The sequence below is a fragment of the Aureobasidium pullulans genome, assembly GCF_000721785.1.
Source record: "Aureobasidium pullulans EXF-150 unplaced genomic scaffold scaffold_2, whole genome shotgun sequence".
In the NCBI taxonomy this organism is placed as follows: domain Eukaryota; kingdom Fungi; phylum Ascomycota; class Dothideomycetes; order Dothideales; family Saccotheciaceae; genus Aureobasidium; species Aureobasidium pullulans.
The window spans coordinates 238,173-259,761 of NW_021941022.1; the positions used below are offsets into that span (position 1 = coordinate 238,173).

Below are 21,589 nucleotides of genomic sequence, written 5' to 3' on the forward strand. Positions count from 1 at the left end.
GCAGTGAGTGGAGTCGAACAAAACTACCCCAACAAGGAGATACGACCCAATGACTCTTTGGAGTCGACTTGGAGCTCAAAGATGTCTGTTGCTCTGCTTACTAGCTTTCTGTATCACATCCGGAGTCTTCAACGTATCGGTAGAGTCGGTGTATCCTTGACACAACCGAAAGCATGTCCGTCTTCTTCAAAAATATTCAACCGTGAGTATAGCGCTTGAGATCACTTTGTCGCACGTTGTTAACAACAGATCCAGTGGCAATCCAGTGAAGGCAGGCGATGTTGAATCTCTGCTTGAACCACTCGGTCTCGGTGTTCGTCCTGAAGAAGCTGCCGAATATCAACTTCTCCTTGCTGCAGCTCACGACTGTGCCGAAAGGATCAATAAACTTCCAGATTATCAGCCTGTTCCAGATGAAGGGCGTTTTCCACGTCGGGATATCCGTGTGCCGGGTGAGAATGAGCAAAGCTTCGGCCATGCATGGGCACATCGCTTCATCATCGAGGGAGATCAGTCTTCGACGTCAGCGATCACGGGCAAGACTGTCTGTGTGAAGGACTGCATTGCTGTAGCGAAAGTGCCACAGTTCTTCGGAAGCGATGCCTTCCCGGCTTGGACTCCCAGTACTGATGCGACGGTCGTCACAAGAGTTCTGGAAGCTGGAGTTAATGTTGTTGGGACTGCCACCTGCGAGAACTTCTGCAATTCGACATCTTCATTTACAAGTGCTCAAGGTATTGTCCACAATCCACATCAGACTGGCTATTCCGCGGGTGGTAGCACTTCCGGAGGTGCTGCTCTTGTGGCTGGTGGAGTGGTAGACATGGCAATTGGTACCGATCAAGGAGGCAGTATTCGTGTCCCTGCTTCACTTTGTGGTTGTGTTGGTTTCAAGCCAACTCATGGTCTTGTGCCTTACACTGGAATCACGAGTGGTGATCAGATTGATGATCATGCTGGACCCCTTGCAAATTCAGTCAACGATGTCGCGGCTTGTCTGGACGCTATTGCTGGATATGACGGTATTGACGACCGGTCTCTCGGAGCAGCTCAGCATGGATCATTCGGTTTCCAGAAGTCACTGAAAGGAGGTCGACTGGAAGGCATCCGTATTGGTGTGCTGCGTGAAGGTTATGACAATGACTTGGTTCAGGCTGATGTGAAGAAAGTCTTCTTTGAGGCTGTCGCAAGACTCAAGGCGCTTGGTGCGACAGTAGAAGAAGTCTCCATTCCTTTGCATAACGAAGGACCCTCAATCTGGACGATTCAACAACGCATCTCTGGCTCGGCAGGTATCCTTGGTCAAGCCAATGGTCGCAGAGGACTGTACCTGACTGAATTCGAGCATGCACGCCTGCCATGGACGGCGAACAACTTCGAAAAGCTGTTCCCTTCCACCAAGAACACGGTCATCAACGGACTGTACTTACAAAAGCAGTTCCCTGGTTTGTACGCGAAGACGATGAATGTTGGTAGACAGATTCGCGACGCGTATGAAGCAGAATTGGAAAAGTATGATGTCATCATTATGCCCACGACGCCATATGTTGCGCCAAAGAACGGATCAAGAGAATCCGTGTTGAAGTCTTTTGAGCCGAGTATCGGATTGACCAGCAATACAGCCATCTTCAATGTGACTGGACATCCAGCATTGTCCCTTCCGGTTGGATGGTCGGCAGCTGCGGGTGATGAGTCGGTGTTGCTGCCTGTCGGTTTGCAAATAGTAGGCGGTCTCTGGCAGGAGAAAAAGATCTTGCATGTCGCAGAGGCATTAGAAGATAGCTTTGATTGGAGATCTCAGAAAGTGGCATAGATGTACGACTCCGAGTCGAAAGTAGTGCGACTGGAGATCCACCAAAGACATCATAATTGCTTCGTTTTATTCCAATTAAGCCCGGCATTATCGCGTACGTCATAGATTTCCCCTTCGAACGTTTCCACGTCTGGACATGGTGTTTGGACTGCCGCTGTCCTATACCATCGTGGCTGAGAAGGAGAATCCGAAACACAAATCCACTCCTTGTACCACCATGACCATACGAAATACGCCAAGTCCAGCTCGAACACTTCAAAGATTATTGAAGTGACCGAGAGTGAGTCTCAGAAGCATGTAGAGTAGCAGATGGTGGTGTTGTTGTCGATTTCATGCTCTACATGCTTGTTGAGGGCATCACCCTGTTTCGGCGGAGTTGGGGTAGAGACACAACGCCGTTGGGGTCAGAGCGGGGCTTGCTATCAGCGTTATCTTTGCCAAGCGCTTTGACCCGAGCTTGGGGAGATTGCATAGTGCCTGCCCCAACAATCTGCTCTCCTTGTCTCCAACACCACTCCAACGCTACGAATGATAGCACGAAATGCCTAGCGCTTCAGGGCCACAGGCCTCCACAAACAAGCGGCGAAAACTTGATGGTCCTGCTCGAGGTGGTAATGCGCGACTTTGCCCACATTGCGGGCGCACTTTCAAACGAACGGAGCATCTGGCGCGGCATGTGCGGACGCGTGAGTCTGTCTAATCATCATCAAACAACATCCTGTATTCATAGTCCATCGAAATAGACACCAAGGAAAAGCCTTTTCCATGCGAATGTGGAGCTGCTTTTGGACGACGTGACTTGCTCACGCGACATCGAAGAGTGAATCACCATGAGGACAGTAATGGAGCACCGAATGCCACATCAACGCAACCAGAGTCTGCAGGAGCATTACAGAGCGAGCCTGGTGATGATGTTGACTCGACCGATATTACCGCTGCTGAAGTGAACCCAGACGAGGGTCCATGGTTCGAGCAACAGCCTCAGACAAACACATCGTATCATCAGCCAACAATTGCATTGAATGATGGCCATCATCAGGGTCTGCTCCCAACTGGACAACATGATCCTGTACTCCTGTCGCCTCGAATGCCGGACAACGGCGACCTTATGCAGATGGGCGAGGGCTTACCATCATTGACACCATCTGGCGTTGATGTCGACATGCATTTCCGAGACTTTGCCAGCTTCCTTGACGGTGTCGGCTTGTGTGTTGAATGGAGTCCAATCTTCAATAATGTGGAGAGACCAGAGGACTTTGGTAACCTTGGTCTGACTGAAGGAACTGATCAACCGGTACCTGCTGAGGCAGATGTTCGAGCAAGAGCAGGCTCACCGTTCAGTACGTGGCTGCCGTCCGCTCCTACGAAAGACCGAAACTCCAGCAATGTCTGTGATCTTGCCAGTAAGTTTTGCCGCTCTTCGAACAATGCCAAGATCACTCACAAGTCCAAGATCCTCGTGTCGCTGATCCCGAGATTCGTCGTTTCGACGTGACGGAGGAGCAGCGTGTCAAGCTTGATCAGATTATCCGCTCCTCTTCCCATATCTTGGACCCTGCATTCCATCTGCCTTCACGCCACGCTCTCACTCGGTACATCAAGTCTTTCTTTGGCGGTTTCCACCTGCACATGCCCTTCATACACGTTCCTACCTGGCATCTGTACGATCATCCTGTAGAAGTCATCTTTGGGATTGCGGCTATCGGTGCTCAATACTGCTTTGAGAAGAGAGCGGCAGAACAACTCTTCTTTGCTGGGAAAGCTTTTGTTATGGACAGACTCGCAAGACCGCCCGAAACGCTTGCATCTCCTTCTCTCCTCGTTATGGATTCGGTGACTCCATCGGTGGATCAGCATCAGCCAACAACCCAAAACACCGAAGGCGAGTCTATTGAGACAATCAGAGCTTTGCTCACCCTCATGGGATACGCAACCTGGGATCCGCAACCATCAACAGTCCGTCAGTCTTTTGCATTGCAAGAACTACTTACGCAGATCTTGAGGAATGAAGGCTTGGAAGATGTCAAGGAGTCGCTGTTACCCTCAGAGCTGGGACGGAATTCTGGTCACCTCTTGGAGCAAGACTGGCGTTCGTGGGTTGAGAAAGAGTCTACTCGACGTACAAAGCTGGTTGCATTCTCTTTCATCCACACCCACAGTATCGCATACGACGTCTACCCTCCACTGCGCAGTAATGAGATTGGCCTTCGATTGCCCTGCTCGACCCTGGAGTGGAATGCTCCAAATGCTCTGTCCTGGCATGCTGCCCGAAAAGCGACCCCAAAGCCACAACTATTCTTCAAAGAAGCGCTTTCTTTCCTCTTGGACCACAAGCACGAACCTGCAAGATTAGACCCCATCCCGACACCTCTGGGGAACTATGTCTTGCTTCACGGGTTGATTCAAAGGATACACATTGTCAGAGATCTGAGTTTGCCCATCATGAGCGACATGGCAGCTTTACCGCCAGAGGAAGTCGAGAAGCTTGAGTAAGACTTTACACACATGACTTGATTAACTTCGGACTAACTGATCAGACGCGGTCTTCGATGCTGGACGTCAGGCTGGCAACAAGCTCCAGAGTCGTCGCTTGATCCGAACAACGAGAACGGTCCCATACCTTTTACTTCCAGTTCTCTGCTCGCCCTCGCCTATGCACGCATCTATCTCAACCTCGGACCGTATCGTCAGCTTCAGACGCGGGAGCCTCAGCGTATCGCCCGTGCTTTGACGAGATGTCCTGAGATTGAACGTAGCGAAGGAGTGATTGCGGCGCTGCTCTATGCGACTCACATGCTTGGTATTCCAGTCAAACTCGGCGTTGATCGAGTAGCAAAAAGTCAAGCCTTCTTTTGGAGTGTGAGGCATTCCTTGGCTAGTCTGGATTGTGCAATCTTGCTGAGTAAATGGCTCACGATTGTGGCGAGCACTTCGGCTACGAGCCCACTGACTGGTGAGTGTTCTATCACACAAGGGAAAGCTGAGTACTGACAATTAAGTAGATAGCGAAGAGAGAATCCTGTACTGGGTCAAATGTATCGTTGAAGAGGCTTACGCGGTGGTTGACTTTGACGACACACCAGCCGAGGACATCGACTTCCAGAACTCCGCAGATCTCGCCCTGGCTGTTCTTAGGATCTGGGCACACTTCTTCAAGAGCAATTCACAGTGGCCATTCATCAACATCATCGGCCATGGTCTGGAAGCATATCGGAATACGCTCGTTCATGCAAAAGTCTGATTCATGATATCGTCAACTGGTTCACTCTATCTCTACGCCAGCGCTACCTTTGCTCCATACTTGTTGACGCATGTCACTCCAATCTCTTCGGTCCAAGGACGATTATCCCTCGCCTCGATCGACTCAAATTCCTGGAGCAAGCGCACAGTAACATAGCTTGCTTCCATCAATGCCAATTGCTGCCCCAAGCAAATTCGAGGCCCAGCATTGAATGGCATGTATGAAAAGCCTGGCCTGATTCCCTTCCCTTCATCGGTGTCAAGCCATCTTTCTGGATGAAACTCCTCTGCATCGTCACCGAACACGTTCTTATCTCGCTGCATAGCATATGACGAGTAGATCACCGGCTGCCCCTTTGCTACAAAGACTGGCTGTGTACCATCGGGTCCTCCACCTTTGGGCAATGTCGTCGGAACTGTAGCCTCGCGAGTGTTGAGTGGAATTACAGGATGGAGTCGCAGAGACTCTTTGAAGACCGCAGAGAGATATGTCAAATTCTTCAACTCCTCGAAAGTCGGACGTTTCTGAGGAGGAAGATCTGAGGCGATTTCCTTTCGCAGACGTGCGACAATGTCGGGTCTGTGGGAGAGAACGTGCCAGGTATTGGTCAGCAGACTCGCAGTTGTGTCCCGACCTGCAATCAGAATATTCAACAGCTCCGTTCGAATTCTGACGACGTCGTTTGTTTGCCGTGAAAGCTCGTGCAAGAAGGTATGGCGCGACGGAAACTTTGCTCCATCCTTGGCGTCTTCCAGTGTCCGCCTAACATAGCGATCGATGAAGTTGTATAGATATCTTCTCTCTGCTTGGAACTTGGTGCGACCGAAGAACAGACCAAGACGACCAACTCTCGAGAGCTTTCCAATATACTTCAGACCTCCACTGAATGCTTCACAAAACCCATCTTCCACGCCTCTCTCCAGTGACTCTGTCGGTTCACCGAAAAGATACTCCGTGGCAAAGTCGGTGGTCATGCGAAAGAACAGGTCACCGAGATCGACAGAATTCTGATCTTGCTGCAGTCGGATGGCTTTGATCAAACTCTCAGAGTGTCGTTCCAACATCTCCACATTACCAATCTCGCCGCGGGTGAAACTGGGCTTCAGCATTGCCCTAGAATGCTTCCAAGCATCCCCGTCGGTCGTGAAGATACCATGTCCGAGTAAACGAGTGTATGCTGTCTTCCTCAATGCGGACAATTCCCAAGAGTCGAATTGTGTGACCAACATCGCTCTGACATTCTCAGGATCAATGGTGTAAATCACGGACTGTCCGTTTGTCATCATCGAGAAGGTCTTGGTCTGCATCTTTTGGAAGCGTGAGAAGTTTGCTTCCAGGAGTCTGCTAGCTTTGCTGATTTTGACGACTTTGAGAATGGTTCCCAGGCCGAAGAGGGAGCCTTCGCGGACTGGCATGGCACCGCAATGTTGACTGCGAGCATAATTGCGGTTCTGGATGGAGATGACGATGAAGTTGAGAATATGGTATAAGAGAGTTATGCCACCAAGCGCGACAATGATTTGTACCGGCGACAGCTCGGTGTTGAGGACAATCATATTTGCGAGATTATTCTGGAATGAAACGAGTCTGGCAATGACCGAGGACCTTGCTGGTTTTATTGAAATTCAAGCTATGGAATCTTTTCCAAGCATCTGCCAACGTCATATTTTGATGCTCATGAGTATCTTCAGACCATGATATGCCATGTGGAGACCGTAGATTGGAGGTGAAAGCCAAAGTTGTGGAGCCCCAGATTCAGGGATATCTTCTCTGTGCTTTGCTTTGTTTCAACAGATGATGCGACAACCGCAACAGGCACGGATCAGCTCATGTGCTGTATTACGCCTCTGATAAGATCGAATACGGAGTGTTGAAGCAGGATACCCTTTTGGCCCATGCGTCAGCCTCACGGTCTCATGAGGTATGACGACGTTGAGAGAATGTCAAGTTGTCAACTATCAAAAGAGGCGTATGCATCTCTGGATCAGTACAGTACATGCACTCGGATGCTGGCATTCGCCATTGTCGATAGTAGCACTGTGTTTTCATCGCAAGGTCGAGAATAAGCCACGTCCGTCACCGACATCTACCTTCGAAATTGATGAGACCTGCTTTAGAACTCCGCACAATTCAGCCTCTTGGTGAGCAACTTGTGAGGTAGCATCTAGTGCACGGGGAATGGGTAGAACAAAGCGATGGAAGGCCCTGACGAGCTGGGTGTTCCTCATAGCCTGCTTCGAGTAAAAGTGATTGACATGCCCTGTGTTGTTGATGAAAGTCCGATTGTAGATCTATGCATGGGATCTTACCAGCATGGTGGGTTGAGTGATGATCGAAAAACGGCCGACGGAAGGGTCCAAACTTTGGAGATTCGTTGACTCGCGGTCATTGCTCCGTTAGCCGCATCTTGTCTATTCACCTCACACATCATCCGGTGAGAACTGTTTGAGTGTTCTTCCTGTCAATTGTGATAACACGACGCTGGCGAAGATTGTGCAAGACGCGAGTCGCAAGATGTTGAGGCGGATTTACTTTGTCATGGTTGAACTTCGGCTTCCTCAACTCACGGACCAAAAGGACCCTGCGCGCACAGCCTTCTCTTTTTGCTTGATCCATTTCGGGCGAATGCACACTCCATACCGTTTCTTCCATATGATGGCATGCTGAATTTCTGGAGTCGTTGAATCTGGGGACAACATTACGCGTTGTCTTGATCTTTCACATGTGAATCTCAACAATTGCGCGACTCGACCACGTGCGTCATTCTTGGTCCCTTCGGCCTCAATCCCGAAGCTCGAAATAATCGTTGGCTGAACGTCTCATCATGTCGTCGCTGTTTGATCGTGTCTTGTACACAACAGTAGGGCTTGCCTCGCTGGCTGTTCGGACTGTATTGGGATACTTCGAGGACGACGCCGAGCATCGATGGGATGGAGAACGTAAGTTTTGAGTGGCTTGGGTCCTCCAACATGATCAAACACGACCTGACGTCCAGTCAAGCAGACAGAGATGACAATGAAGTCGAAAGCTGCTTTCTTGAATTGGAGAATGGTGTTCGCATACACTATCGTCGCCCTCGCAAAGATGTTTCCGTGCCCAAGCTAGTCATATTCGTTCATGGCTTCCCCGATTCATGCCATCTCTGGACGAGATACCTCAACTCTGACTTGAACTCACAAGCACAACTGGTCGCTCTCGACTTGCCTGGATTCGGAGAAAGCGACAATCTGCCTGCATATGGACCGGACGATGTGTTGACCACGATTCACCTGACCATCCTCGCGCTCAAGAAGAAGTACGGCTCGACGCATTGCACTGTTGTTGCCCATGACTGGGGTGGTATCATCACATCTCGCATTGCTGCTCAAACCGAAGGCCTTATCGATCACTTGGTATTGGTCAACTCGCTCTTCGTAAGTCATCAGGACTGCAAGGTGCCTCTGCCCAAATTCGCTGATTACATCGCGAAGGTACCACATTTCGGACACATGATCAACCAGCGGATTGAGAGAGCTGGTCAACTCATTTCCGCAGGTCCTAAAGCTGGCTTTTACAAGTCATGGCTCGCATCAATCAAGAAAGAAGCCGGCCCTGTAGCTTCACAGCTGTACCGTTCGCATTACGTACGGGATCACGACTACTATTGACAAGCAAAGACTGACATTGCCAGATCTTCATGTTTCAACTTCCGTTCTTCTCGGCGAACCGCTTCCCTTCAGCGATGAGGTCTCTTCTTGGGGCGTGTCGTAGGTGGGCAGAAGCAGAGAAGAGACATGATCTCTCTCAGCACGACGGTGTCTTTGGTCTTGCTGGACGTCAATGGAAGATGACAGCAGATTCATGGCATGGTCGAGTGGCTCTGTACCGGGAGAGTCTCATGTCTGGACCTTGGACTTCTGCACCGCCAACGTCGAATGGCGGTATTTTGGACGACAAAACCATCAAGTGCACCACAACAGTCATTTTCGGGCTCGGAGACCAGGCTCTGGATAGCAGGATCGCTGTTGAAGGTATCGAATCATTCATTCAGCCACCCGAAGGTCATGCGAAAGGTCACGCATATATGCTGGAAGGTGTTGGCCATTGGTCACCACTCAATGCTCCATGCCATGAAGTCGTTCGGAAGGTGCTCGAAACGGATCTCTCGGGCAGACTGACGGGAGCCGGATCTCCTCCAGCCATGGGAACGCTTTGCGACTTCCCTGGATTGACGGAGAAGAAGCTCATACAGATTCAATCTTCGCTCACCTCCGTTTCCTCTTCAATCGAAGACGCGTGGTATGAGTCAACATCAAGGAGCCATTACAGCGACGACGGGGACATTCAACATGTAGAGACGCCCTTTCAGAGCCGGGAGCCATGCATACTCGCCTCCAAAAAGTACTTCCGTCTTGAATCTGGCCAATCCAGCTTGCTACTCCAGGTCAGCAGCGGTGAGTGCGATGAGTTCATGTTCACCTCCCTCTTCGAGTATAGCTTCTTCAATTGGACCTTCCCAATTCATCACGTTGTTACCTTGGCTTTAATTCGTCCTCCAACAGGTTATTCGTCGCAGAGGTCAAGGAGACAACTAATGCGCGACCGTTTCCATCACGGTACCTCGCTGCGGAGATACTGCTCATTTTGCCAATGGTATGCAGACGTGCCGAGGTAAACAGCAATGACCACCGAATAAATTAATATGACTTGAAGCCTAATATACAGATTGCGGGGTAGTCGTTTCAGCACGATCGCGTGCTCTGTCACCAAGCAATCGAACAATCTCGAAGGTCCAATCGCATGAGGGGTGTTGTATAGTGAAAGTTTGTAAGCGAAGGACTTACGTGCGAAGGTCTTTTCAACTTCTGGACTTGTCGTCGATTTGCTCGCTCACGCATCAAACTATTGATTTCGGTTCTGACAAGGCCAACGTGACCAGACCGACCGATCTTTGAAGACTGTGCTGAAAGCTAGGTCCTCGCTTGATTCGCCTTATGAGGTATTGATGAGACATCTGGCAGGGGTTGATGAATGAATATATAAGATGTCTTGCTCTGTTGCAATGAAGGTTGGCAGCAGCATTTCCACTTCTCTTCCGTTTCTCCAGCTCCTCCATCTCTGGACTATTCTCTCTGAACATGTCTTCAATTCTCGCTTGGACAAAGGCTGCTTGCCTTCTTCTTCTTGCATCTGAAGCTTTTGCTAGCCCAATTGAGCTTGAGAAGAGAGCGGTATGCACAGCTTACAGTATGTTTGTGCTTGAGCATGTCGGTGACCAAAGAGGATTCTGACATCAAAACAGCTTTGATTGAGACCCGTGGTACTGGCGAACCTCAGGGACCATCGAACAGCTTCAAGACGATGGATGCAGCAATCATTGCCCAACTCGCTGGCGGTACCGAGGTTTGTGCTCTCTAACGCCTGCGAAATACACGAAACTGATTTGATCTCAGTACAACACTGTTTACCCTGCAAGCATTGACCAAAACTCGGCCAAGGGTACTGCTGATGTGAGTCAAACAGCAACCACTTCACACCGTTCGTCACTGACATTTACAGATCATCAACCAAATCACCACTGGTTTGAAGTCCAACCCCAACAGATGTTTCATCCTCGAAGGATACTCTCAAGGCGCTGCTGCAACTGTCGATGCCATGTCAAAGATCACCGGCGCCAATTTTGATGCAGTCAAGGGTGTCTTCCTCATCGGCAACCCTCACCACAAGTCGGGCCTTGCATGCAATGTCGACTCCAACGGCGGCACGACTACTAAGAATGTCAATGGACTTACTGTCCTTGTTGGCAGCATCCCTGCAAACTGGGTTGGCAAGACTTTGGACGTCTGCGCATATGTGAGTGGTGACTGCTGTTAGAAGAAGGAACTTGATGTGCTGACTTGATACAGGGTGATGGCGTTTGCGACACTGCTCATGGCTTTGGAATTACTGCTCAACATTTGTCTTACAAGTCTGATGCCAACGTTCAGAACCAGGGCATCAAGTTTGTTCTTGGAAAGCTTCGCGGTACTTAGACACATGCATTGCACGATGAAGGATTGAGTGTAGTGAAAAGGTGAAATTGAAAACTGTGAGCTAGCATATATTCATTCGAAATCACAAATTTCCCTTTTCCATCGCGTTTGCTTCATCATCGAAGGTTACCGCTGTCACGAATTCGAGTTCAGTCTCCCAAGGTGGAGGAATGCTACTGATTGAAGTATCGCTGTACATTCCTGAGGCGCTGATGTCTGATTTCGGTTCGGTGCCTTCAGAGTGTGAGTCGCGCTTCTCTGCATTAATGCTGATCTTATTGACCCCTTGCTCGGCCTCGACTACACCACGTCCGCTGATGCATGCTTGCATAGTCTTGTCGAGCAGTGGACGAAGGGTGGCGATGTTCGCAGCAAGTATCCCAACGCCTGGTTCAATAATACTCCAGATCAAGAAATTGGTAGTACCTATCCAATAACTGGTCGCTTTATCGAGCCTCGTGTAGCTGGCGACTCTTGGGATAGCAGTACACGACCCAACCACCGCTATTGCCATGACAGCTACTGCTGAGATCTTCGTCGCACGAGGGAGTCGACTTCTGAGCAAGATCATCACCGGGATAAGAGCAAAGAACCAATCTGTCAGAACGTTTGAGACGCCCCATGTAACACCCAGTATAAGCGTCGTCCGTGGTGAAATGCATTTTCCACCTTTCATGGTCTTCTTCAGGATATCATCTGGCAAGCCGCAGAAGAAGAGACTGAACAGGAAAACACCAGATGTCCAGAAAAGAAGAAAGATAGTAATGCCCCAGATGCTACGCCTGGCCCAGCGATCGATGACGAAGCGAAGGAAGAAGAGTGCCAGGGATAATTTGAGCAATAGATTTGTGACGAGATATGTCGCGGTGCTGATGACGAGTAAATCATATGACTGTCGATTTGTTAGTGTGGGCATTGTGATAGAAGGTTCACTTTTGGATACCTTCACATATGGTTTGAGGCCTTTTTGGGGAGTCAGAGCTGTCTCAATTGCTGCCCACTTGAACAGTAGCCCACAAGTGATTACGTAGCATGCCTTTTGAAGTTGTCAGTAAGTGGTTGTAGTATGCCATGCAAAGTGTTGAAGCTCACCTGTGTCACAAGCATAGCCCAGTCATCTTTACCCCAGCAAGCTACAATTTTGGTCCGAACCCAAATCCGCAAGATCAATGAGACTGCGGTCAAGGTGATGAAGACAGCGCCAAGACTGATTAGAAGGGTAGCACTGCGGTGGATGGCCGCTTCAGCCGGAGGAGCGAAAAATGTAGACATGGTATGATCGGATCCAAGATGAACACACGAGTGCAAAGAACCTTGCGGCTCGAATACGCAGTAAGTCGACTTATATCCACCTGGTGATCATAGTTCAACGGTATAGCCACCGACGATTCTGCCCGGGATACCAATACATGGTGACTTATCCTAAGACATAAGAAATACCCTGAAGCCCTGGAGTATAACACCAAACAAGAAGGTATATAATAGATTATATAGCTGGATCTAATGAGCTTTCGGACTTTGCGCCCGCAACGTTGGAGAATGTAATTCGAATGCGGGAAGCCGATTGCATTGACCGTTGACGAGAGATTTCATGGAGATCTCAACGGTCGGATCTTGAGCTGCCTCCTCCAACCAGTTTGCAAGTTGAGCCGCGGAGTACCGAAGCCGTCAACGTTGTCTATAAGCCGTTGCAGTAAGGAGAGACATTCTGGAATGAATTGAATGTCACTGTCAAACTTATACAGCTGCCTCGCCGCTTCTAGTTGCATTTCTGATTGATTTCGAATACATTGTCACAGGCATAGTTTGGAAAGCTGATAGGCAGAGACATTGCCGAGTGTCGCAATATGTATTTCCTGTCAGACAATAGCCGAGACCATGACGCTGTCAACTGTAAAGTCCACTCCTCTCAAACACGCAGGCCAGAAATGACAGAACCGAGTGCCGCTGGCTCATTGCGACTCCCAGGGATTGAAGAGATGAGATTGATTGCAGCTGATGCAGGTGTCGCGTTCAAGGCTGCATCCGTCGTCTCAACACTCTGGACTCTGAAATTAGGCGCGACAAGCCTCGAACGTATCTTTTCTCCATTGATCATGTCGTTTGTATCGGCTCGGAGGATTGCCCGAGACATGTCAGCCTCGATGCCAGCTTGTACATGTCTCTTGGCTATTCTTGCCCTGGCCAATGAAGGCTCAACGTCGATGAACCACGTGTCGTCGCATAGGGCTGGTATGACGTTCCATGGTTCCTGATCAAGCAAAAGCCAGCTTCCTTCAAGAATGACAAGGGAGGTGTTTGGCCCGATTCTGATTGCGTCCGTCTTTGGATCCTTCATAGCATGATCAAACCCGGGTGCCAGTATCTCAGCTTTCGAGTCCATCTTTGAGCATCGCAGATGTTGTAGGAAGTTGATAAGTTTCGGCGCGTCGAATGTCCAGTCAGCACCTCGCCGAGCATATGCTTCTGCTTTGTTTGGCATCATATCAAGAGTACTTTGAGAGTAGTGGAAGCCATCCATTGGCAAGACCTGAGCCCATGGTTGATAATGATGCTTGTTCAGGCGATCGACGACTTCTTGCGCAGCAGTAGATTTTCCACTTCCTGGAGGTCCAGCAAAGGCAATGATGATTCGTTTGCAGGGATCCTTGTTGCGCTCAGCAGCGTGGATGTTGTGAGCTCGCATGGCAAGAAGACCGTAAGTATGTTCCATGCCGAGTGTCATTGGGAGTGGGATCTGCGACGAACAAGGAGCTGCAGTGAACAACTCACATCTTGAGATGAAGGCTTTGATTGTCTCACTTCTCTACTTTGTTATTTCCAGGAGATGTGCGTGAAAGGAGAGAGTTTGTGGTCTCGGCAAGCGTGTGGGCGCATCGGGGCACAGTGCTCCGACACCAAGCGACGCACCTTGTCACATCCCCCGCTTCGGACCACAGGCAGTTGACGACTCTCCGACAAAGTAGTCAGAACCACCGAAGGAGCTTTCAGACTTCTGAACGCTCTAGGCTACCATTACAGCATCGGACACGTTCTTTCGCGTCGCGGGGTTGCAGCATTTCTCAAAGTCAATATAAACAGCAGTGTTCCCTTCCAAGAACAATCTCCATACACAATCAATACTCTCCACTCGTCGAATCTCTCACGACACAACCTGCAAGATGTCCATGACCCTCGAAGATGCTGCCGTTGTTCGCCAACCCAAGCCCGTACCAAACACGCCAGAAAATGTTCTCGAACAATTCAGCATGAAGGGAAAAGTCGTCGCCATTACTGGAGCATCAGACGGAATTGGTTGGGCAGTTGCAGAGGCTATCGCAGAAGCTGGCGGTGATCTTGCTCTGTGGTACAACACGAACGATGCAGCAATCTCGAAAAGTGAACGAATTGCAAAGAAGCATGGCATTCGCGCCAAAGCATACCAAGTAGAGGTCTCAGATCATGAAGCCGTCAGACTTGGAGTCGATGAGGTTGTAAAAGACTTTGGAAGACTGGATGTTTTCGTCGCGAATGCTGGTATGGCCATCTCAAAAGCCATTACTGAGCAGACGATCGAGGAGTACAGAAAGCAAATGTCTGTGAACGGTGAGTACTTACGCTGTGTATGGTTTGAGGAAATCTTGCTGACATTTTCGCAGTCGACGGTGTTGTGTTCTGTGCGAAGTACGCTGGAGCAGTATTCAAGAGCCAAGGGTTCGGTAATCTAATCATCACATCGAGTATCTCAGCTCACATCGCCAACGTGCCTGTTGATCAACCGGTATGCTATCTTTCCCTCCCATTGTCTTACATGTACTAACACCCTCAGATCTACAACACAACCAAAGCTGCCGTGAACCATCTGGGAAAGAGTTTGGCAAGGGAATGGCGCGACTTTGCAAGAGTCAACATTGTATCACCAGGCTTCTTCGACACCAAGATGGGTGCTTCACCTCTGTGCATCAACGAGGCATACCGTATGACACCACTTGGACGCATGGGAAATGTCAAGGAGATCAAGGGCTTGTTTTTGTACCTTGCTAGCGATGCATCGTCATACCAGACCGGGAGCGACACTATCATCGATGGTGGATATGTCCTTGTGTAGATGGAGAATGAACCATAAGCTTTGATGAATGACCTCTTCTGCCTCCACTTCGTGCTTGAGAGAAGTAGGACGGGAGCATGTAGTTTGTATGATTGATGAGGCATTCAAGAGATTAACAGAAGTACTCAATCAGACGGCAGCTATTCTGTGATCTGGAAAGGATGACCAACGTCGTTCATGCCGTCGAAAAGTGCTTGTAGTGACGGATCTGCAGCAAGACTCCATTCATTGAGCACAAGTTCAGCGATGCCGTAAGAATCGAATGGTTGGTAAGAGCCGACGTTCGAAGGACTTGGTTGGAAGACGCCATCCTGGAATCCCTGTGCCATCTGCAAAGAAAGCTCATGTCGATGATCTAGCTCTCCTGCCTGCCCGCCTGGTACTGCATGCTGCTCGTTCTGAGCACCGAAATGATCGGTTTCTGTGCCTCCAGTTTGAGCACCTGCAGCCTGTCTGAGCATCTCTCGCAGTCGCAGTACAATCTGAAGAGAACGCGCTGCTGCACTGCTTGTGCTGATCAAGCTTTGGAGACATTGACAAGCTTGACCAATGATAGTTTCGTGATCCTGATATTCCTCTTGCGTGTGAATAGACAAGCGACGTTTGAAGATGTATTGTGCGCTGTACGAAAGTGTTGCTTGCAAAGTAAAATACACAGCATACCAGCTTAATCCACAATGGAGAATTTGAGCATACGTCTGGCAGAATGAAGCGATGCCAGAAATCACATTCGCTGACACAGACTGACACCTTGCTCCGAGTGACAGCTTCTCGTGCTCGTCTTTGTGATGCCGTTGACTCGATAAGAGTAGCAGTATCAGGAGATTCGACTCTTTCCACAGCACGATCTGTCGCGGACCCAGGAACCAAGAAGGGACGTTAGAGTCGAAAAAGTATGGCGGCAATGAAGTATGCCAGGTATGAATCATGTGCTCCATGACGGAGGTCTGGTGATCAATATCTGAAGATGGACTGACGCACATGAATTGGGTAAATACTCGGTTGGCGATCTTCGTAAGTCTTGCCAGAGCGATCACAGTCGACGAAGTGGTCGGATATGAAACCTCCCCAACAACAGTCGACGCGGAATCAAGCCCTGACTCGTCCACGTTTGACGGAACACGAATATCGACAAAGGAGTCTGGAATGAGAGTTGGTCTACCAGTTGTGATGTTGAACCAGCAGTCGAAACAGCAAAGTATCCAGAAGAGAATTCGCCTGCGGTGAGAATCGAACGGCTTGACGCCTGCGCTTGGAGGTAGTTCGAGGTGTAGTGCCAGGCCAAGCGCCATCCTCAGCGCTATTCCAATGTAGTTGTATCCTGTGTTTGGTCTGTCACGCTTCTGCAGGTAGTTGCCCAGTAGCAGAAACGCTTGGACATTGTTTAGCGAGCCAGACTCCAAGACCTCCGGACTGATTCTCGATCGTGCAGCCTCGTAGTATATCGAATTCTCCTCACTGCTGTAGCCTGACACCCACTCACCGACGGCAAGCACCATGTAGTACGTGATGTGCCACGTTGACCTGGGAGACATTTGCTTCCGTGCTGCGTACTGTTTTCGAAATGTGCCTTCGTGCAGGATAGGATAGTAGGCATTGTACCCCAGAAAGTAGGCTGTGATCAATTGCTCCTGGATGGAAGATGTGGCCAGAGATTGATTGCTCATGCTTGCAAAGATGCCGGGATTCGCAGCAGTTGGTGAGACTCCAGCGTCGAATCCAGTACTACGAGTTGTCGCATTGACCCCGGATGGAAGAAGCGATGAAACCGATTGCAAGATCTCAAAGCCAGAGCTTTTGCCTGTCGTCAATGGTCAGCTGGTCGCGCAAAGAAGCATCTTCGGAGTTTCCCACCTAGATAACCAGCCCCGTGGCCTTGACGAGTAAGTGATGCCATTCCATCGCGGGAGTATTCACCATCTGGCGATGGATCGTTTGTCCCAGCATCCAAACCTTCGTTCCATTCGTATGGTCCAGATGGAGGATCCTCGGCATTGAGTTGTCGGCGTGGTTCGACGCGAATCTCTTGGCTTGGTTCTGCTTCTGTCTGTTCGGCACCAGAGTTGGCATTTCCTTGTAGTTCTTCCAACAGCATCTCTAGTTGCCTGCAATGCGCTTCGGCCGCATCAAGATTGCGCCGCGTCAAGGGAGTTCGCTCATGTGGGCCATCGAAGGCACATGTTTTACCTGTCTTTTGACAGTATGCGCATGCGTCACCTTCTGCCGCTGCAACACATCTAGTTTTCCTCTTCTGACACTCCAAGCAGGCTCTTTCGGATGCCGCCTTCCGAGATGTTCGATTCGGCGGCATCGATATCGATGATCGGTTGAGGGAAAGTCATGTCGGAGAACAGATGGCGATGGACGAAAGAGGGGCAAAGAGGGGTCTTCCTTGGCGAGCCGTTGCTTTGGAAAGCCTCACAAATCCTTCGGCCAACATCACTCCGATGGTATGGAAGTATGGTTTGTGCAGCGGCGAGTCATTCGGATTACGACAGATGCAATCAATCATATATGTTGAGAGTCGAGCAATGGGAGGGAAGATCACCAACACTTCATCGCTCTACCAGATCCTTGATCGATTCATCCACAATCCCGGATATCCCCGAACATGACCATTTCACTGTTCACCGATGATGCCACTGCACGAGACGAACTTAGCAAGAGAGCCATCCCTCATATGGTTCTAAGCGAAGGATGTGACCAATCCTTGACCGCACCACCAACTTTCGAATTTGGTGCAAACGCCACTGACTGTGCGCTCGGAAGATTCAGAGTCAATGGCAATGCGATAGTCACTGGTGGTCCAGGCACTCCCGGCCTTACAGCTTGTACTGCCCTATTGGAGCATGGTATCTCTGATCTTGCCATCTTCGACGTCAATGCAGCTCAGAGTGAACGCCAGCTTGTGTCACTCAAGAAGCGCTTCCCGTCACGAATCATTGTCTGCTTTCAGGTAGATTTGACCGATGAGACAGCTGTTCAACAAGCCGTCGACAATGCGGCAAAAACACTTAGACCACTCAATCATCTTCTGTGTTTTAGTGGCATCGTCGGTTGTGTGAATGCAATGGACATGTCAGCAGCACAATGGTGTCGCATCATGGATGTCAACACGACTGGATCATTCTTGTGTACTCGGGCAGTAGCACGAAAAATGGCAAAACAGGGAACATGAGGATCGATCATACTCACTGCCTCAATCTCCGCTCATTGCGTTACGTACCATGTCACCCTCACTTATTTTGTGCCTCTCTTAGCGCTCGCACCGAGCAACTTGACCTCGATATCTATCCATATCAGCTGTCGACAAATTTGAAGGAATGACTGGCCTCCATTTATTATCGCCGTGTCGACCCTAATCCGGTGCTCGCTGTTGCTTAGCTTCCTTCTCTACAGTGTAGAATATATCTTCAGAATCGCTCTCGAGCCACCGGATGAAGTTGTGAAGGACTGTCAGGGCATAGACAACTTGGACCTGGATTTCAATAGTATATGGTCACCCACAATCAAACCACCGAACCCGCTGCTTCAGAACATCAAAAGGACGCTCAACAACGCTCCGCGAGCTCGAATGGCGTTTGTCAAATAGCTCTTCCTTATTGTCAGGTCCCAAATTGGCAAGAGCCTGCTCACGAAGGTGATATCTCGTCCCTCGATATGAAGCCAGATATAGGTCCGAATTCGGGTTCCCAGCGTTTGCAAGCCATTTCTTCCCTTCTGGGGCCCTAAATCCCCGAACCTCAGCATCTTTCATGACCCTTTCATCGTACGCACTACCTTCCCATCCTACTAAAACGTGGTAAAATTGCACATCAAATGTTACTACAGCAAGCACATTCTGCGTCAGGGCGCTCTTCCGATTCCGATATGACGATGCTTCCTCCGCTAACACATGCGCGAGAACATGGATTCCATCGAGAGCTCCAATACAATTATCGAAGTAGGAGCGATACTCAGAATCCAAGGCAATCCTCCCATATATCGAACTAGTTGACAGAGTGATTCGCCCGCAGAAGTCAAGATTCGGTCATGATCGAGGCTGTAGGCATACTGGTTGGCGCGTAGAAGGTTGCAAATAGACAAAAGAAAATGGGGCCATAGAGGGTGATTCTCCATGAGAATAGCGCTAGTTGGGCGACGGAATCTGACACGAGTGGTCGGCAGGACCTTCAGAGGTCTTGGGAGCCGCTTCGATTTCTACGACGTTTTTGCGGGCAAATCCGGAGACACAAATTTGTCAAATTTCGACTACATTTGCCAGAAAGTGGTAGTTTGGCTAGATGCAAATTCCGATCAAATTTGTGACAGATTCCATTGCCAAACGACGCCAAATAGTGGGTTATAGGGGTAAATCCTTCGACCAGCATGGTCATGTGATCCCAGGTAGCCAATCAAAACACGGTCCAGTTTCTCTCTCACTGCGCTCGCTTTGGTCTTACGTAAGCGGCTTCGCACTTATGTCAAAATCTTGTAAGAAGCACTATACGCTATCGGCGTGACTCATTGCACTCTTTTGACATGCTGTTAACCCCTTAGTGCAATGCTGAGTACTTGAGCACTTGGTTGATTTTCCCCTCATAGCCTACACATCTGGAATCACCACACATCTATAAATTTCAAAAGCCGAACTTTGCTTTAAGCTTTTCGATCAGACTTTCGCCTGAGTAGTGTCTTTTCGGTACACGAATCACAATTCGTTCACCTTACAAGCATGTCAACCGATACTCTTGACGAGATGTCACTCAAAGTCCAGGAATGGCTTCATGATGGACCCTACGCCTGCACATCTCTTAACAAACTCTCCGGCGGCACCGCCAATTTCGTGTATCGAGGTACTCTAGCTGCTCCTCTGCAAGACGGGTCTAAGACGGTGGTTATCAAACATACAGAAGGCTACGTAGCTCAAAGTCCCAATTTCAAGCTAACCACAACCCGATGCGTAAGCTGTTACACGTTTCAAACATTACACGCATACCAAAAAACTAACATGCATCGAGGATTACGAACAAACAGTCCTTGTAGCACTACTCAGCCTCTCACCATCCACCCACTCAAACATCACCGTCCAAACACCTACCCTACATATCTTCTTACCAGCAACCAACACACAAATCTACAGCGACCTTCCCTCTTCCCTAGACTTGAAAGCTTATGTACTCAAACACGCCTCTTCCATTACTCATTCACAATGTCTCCGTCTAGGTCACGCTCTCGGTCTCTGGACTAGGAGATTCCATGATTGGGCACAGGCGAAAGAGCAGGAGGAACTGGTGGAGAGTATGCGAGGTAATGTGGCGATGCGAGATCTGAAGTTCATGATCAATTATGAGAGGTTGGTGCAGAGCATTGATACCTACCCTAGGATCTTAGAAGGTAGTAGGAGTTTGTTTGAGGCTGTTAGGGAGGGTGTAAGGAAGGACTTGGACGACGGAGCGGTGTTGATTCATGGGGATCTTTGGAGTGGGAAGTATGTTTTTGATCCTTCAAGGAGATGAATCTGCGTTTTGTATTGACTCTTGAAACAGTATTCTCCTACCCGATGGCCCAATTTCTGATCAGGACGATCAGCTGAAAGTCTTCGTCATCGATTGGGAACTTAGCCAAGTCTCTTCCCAAGCCTTTGATCTCGGTCAGGTATTCGCAGAGCTCTTTGAGCTGAAGCATTTTAAGGATATTGATGCGGGAACGTGGCTCATCGAAGCTTTCATGCGGGGCTATGGAGAGATTGATGAGGAGTTAGCGTTCAAGACTGCGGTTCATGTTGGTGTGCATTTGATTTGCTGGGGTTCGAGGGTCCAGGGCTGGGGAAGTGAGGAGCAGATTCAAAGGATTGTGGAGGTGGGAAAGGATTTTGTGGTTGAAGGCTGGGAGAAGAATAAGGCATTCTTTACGGAGGGGCCGTTGAAGTGTCTTTTCGATTGATATGAGAATCGATACCGGACACGAGGGAGCTGCTTCAAAGTGTTGCTTCAATTTCAACGAATGCAAAACATATTTACCGAATGGGCCAGGCTCTGCTGTCAACAGGCTGGACGCGAACAACGATCCGACGCATCGCATAATAACGAGATGCGGACCTTCGAGATCATTATCTACATAGATCATCGAGGTATCATTCATACCAGCTCATCTTTATGAATGAGTCTAGGTGCGATGGCAGGGCTGGATATCGGCGTTAGGGTTAAGATTCGAAGGATTTATCTGCATGGCCAATCTCTCTACATCATCCCCCTCCAGTCTTCAAGTTCGAGTGATTTATCGGCCGACAGGTTTTGGAGTCAAGAGTCGGAAATACGCTGCATCTCTGCGAGTCTCAACGCTTTCCCAATTCAGTAGAGATATAGGGCTGTGTAGCAGAACGTCGTCAGCGTAGCAACGGCGCATGACATCAAAGACAGACGAGGTCTGTTTAAGGTAGTCAAAGCCGCACGCCG

At 49.4% G+C, this 21,589-nt stretch overlaps 10 protein-coding genes across 10 annotated transcripts; 6 read left to right on the forward strand and 4 right to left on the reverse strand.

Moving 5' to 3' along the window:
• Positions 1-173: 173 nt before the first annotated feature.
• Positions 174-5,054, forward strand: M438DRAFT_371209 (amidase signature enzyme; the record flags this gene model as incomplete). The annotated part of the gene is made up of 7 exons (XM_029908239.1): positions 174-202; positions 256-1,804; positions 2,349-2,499; positions 2,557-3,216; positions 3,267-4,302; positions 4,351-4,766; positions 4,816-5,054. The coding sequence occupies 7 exons, from the start codon at positions 174-176 to the stop codon at positions 5,052-5,054; spliced, it is 4,080 nt and encodes a 1,359-aa protein (XP_029764436.1).
• A 32-nt stretch (positions 5,055-5,086) lies between these two features.
• M438DRAFT_265467 (putative P450 monooxygenase) lies at positions 5,087-6,469 on the reverse strand (the record flags this gene model as incomplete). Its single annotated transcript, XM_029900028.1, has 1 exon — positions 5,087-6,469. The coding sequence occupies one exon, from the start codon at positions 6,467-6,469 to the stop codon at positions 5,087-5,089; it is 1,383 nt and encodes a 460-aa protein (XP_029764437.1).
• Positions 6,470-7,716: 1,247 nt separating this feature from the next.
• On the forward strand, positions 7,717-9,871 carry M438DRAFT_341877 (alpha/beta-hydrolase). Its single transcript, XM_029904608.1, has 4 exons — positions 7,717-7,993; positions 8,055-8,467; positions 8,525-8,677; positions 8,725-9,871. Exons 1-4 carry the CDS (start codon positions 7,879-7,881, stop codon positions 9,706-9,708), a joined length of 1,665 nt encoding a protein of 554 aa, XP_029764438.1. The 5' UTR covers positions 7,717-7,878; the 3' UTR covers positions 9,709-9,871.
• Positions 9,872-10,171: 300 nt separating this feature from the next.
• On the forward strand, positions 10,172-11,065 carry M438DRAFT_351543 (cutinase; the record flags this gene model as incomplete). Its single annotated transcript, XM_029906727.1, has 5 exons — positions 10,172-10,280; positions 10,336-10,436; positions 10,487-10,543; positions 10,593-10,886; positions 10,940-11,065. The coding sequence occupies 5 exons, from the start codon at positions 10,172-10,174 to the stop codon at positions 11,063-11,065; spliced, it is 687 nt and encodes a 228-aa protein (XP_029764439.1).
• A 325-nt stretch (positions 11,066-11,390) lies between these two features.
• M438DRAFT_260309 (uncharacterized protein) lies at positions 11,391-12,280 on the reverse strand (the record flags this gene model as incomplete). Its single annotated transcript, XM_029899767.1, has 2 exons — positions 11,391-12,101; positions 12,158-12,280. Coding segments are annotated over 2 exons (834 nt in total), but the record flags the coding sequence as incomplete, so codon positions are not given.
• Positions 12,281-12,974: 694 nt separating this feature from the next.
• On the reverse strand, positions 12,975-13,778 carry M438DRAFT_371213 (P-loop containing nucleoside triphosphate hydrolase protein; the record flags this gene model as incomplete). The annotated part of the gene is made up of 1 exon (XM_029908240.1): positions 12,975-13,778. The coding sequence occupies one exon, from the start codon at positions 13,776-13,778 to the stop codon at positions 12,975-12,977; it is 804 nt and encodes a 267-aa protein (XP_029764441.1).
• A 448-nt stretch (positions 13,779-14,226) lies between these two features.
• On the forward strand, positions 14,227-15,152 carry M438DRAFT_371214 (putative NADP-dependent mannitol dehydrogenase; the record flags this gene model as incomplete). The annotated part of the gene is made up of 3 exons (XM_029908241.1): positions 14,227-14,650; positions 14,704-14,825; positions 14,874-15,152. The coding sequence occupies 3 exons, from the start codon at positions 14,227-14,229 to the stop codon at positions 15,150-15,152; spliced, it is 825 nt and encodes a 274-aa protein (XP_029764442.1).
• Positions 15,153-15,292: 140 nt separating this feature from the next.
• Positions 15,293-17,463, reverse strand: M438DRAFT_265334 (uncharacterized protein; the record flags this gene model as incomplete). Its single annotated transcript, XM_029900015.1, has 2 exons — positions 15,293-16,953; positions 17,007-17,463. 2 exons carry the CDS (start codon positions 17,461-17,463, stop codon positions 15,293-15,295), a joined length of 2,118 nt encoding a protein of 705 aa, XP_029764443.1.
• Positions 17,464-17,799: 336 nt separating this feature from the next.
• M438DRAFT_260649 (NAD(P)-binding protein) lies at positions 17,800-18,330 on the forward strand (the record flags this gene model as incomplete). The annotated part of the gene is made up of 1 exon (XM_029899773.1): positions 17,800-18,330. A coding segment is annotated over one exon (531 nt), but the record flags the coding sequence as incomplete, so codon positions are not given.
• Positions 18,331-19,674: 1,344 nt separating this feature from the next.
• M438DRAFT_341881 (uncharacterized protein) lies at positions 19,675-21,195 on the forward strand. Its single transcript, XM_029904609.1, has 3 exons — positions 19,675-20,094; positions 20,153-20,622; positions 20,681-21,195. The coding sequence occupies exons 1-3, from the start codon at positions 19,867-19,869 to the stop codon at positions 21,075-21,077; spliced, it is 1,095 nt and encodes a 364-aa protein (XP_029764445.1). The 5' UTR covers positions 19,675-19,866; the 3' UTR covers positions 21,078-21,195.
• The last annotated feature ends 394 nt before the right edge of the window (positions 21,196-21,589 follow it).

Bases quoted from the DNA above. Each gene is read 5' to 3' on its own strand.
- M438DRAFT_341877 (XM_029904608.1), top strand. From the start codon at position 7,879: ATGTCGTCGCTGTTTGATCGTGTCTTGTACACAACAGTAGGGCTTGCC. The intron at 7,994-8,054 runs GTAAGTTTTGAG...CGTCCAGTCAAG, and splicing joins GCATCGATGGGATGGAGAAC to CAGACAGAGATGACAATGAA. The intron at 8,678-8,724 runs GTACGGGATCAC...TGACATTGCCAG, and splicing joins AGCTGTACCGTTCGCATTAC to ATCTTCATGTTTCAACTTCC.
- M438DRAFT_341881 (XM_029904609.1), top strand. From the start codon at position 19,867: ATGTCAACCGATACTCTTGACGAGATGTCACTCAAAGTCCAGGAATGG. The intron at 20,095-20,152 runs GTAAGCTGTTAC...ACATGCATCGAG, and splicing joins AGCTAACCACAACCCGATGC to GATTACGAACAAACAGTCCT. The intron at 20,623-20,680 runs GTATGTTTTTGA...CTCTTGAAACAG, and splicing joins GGGGATCTTTGGAGTGGGAA to TATTCTCCTACCCGATGGCC.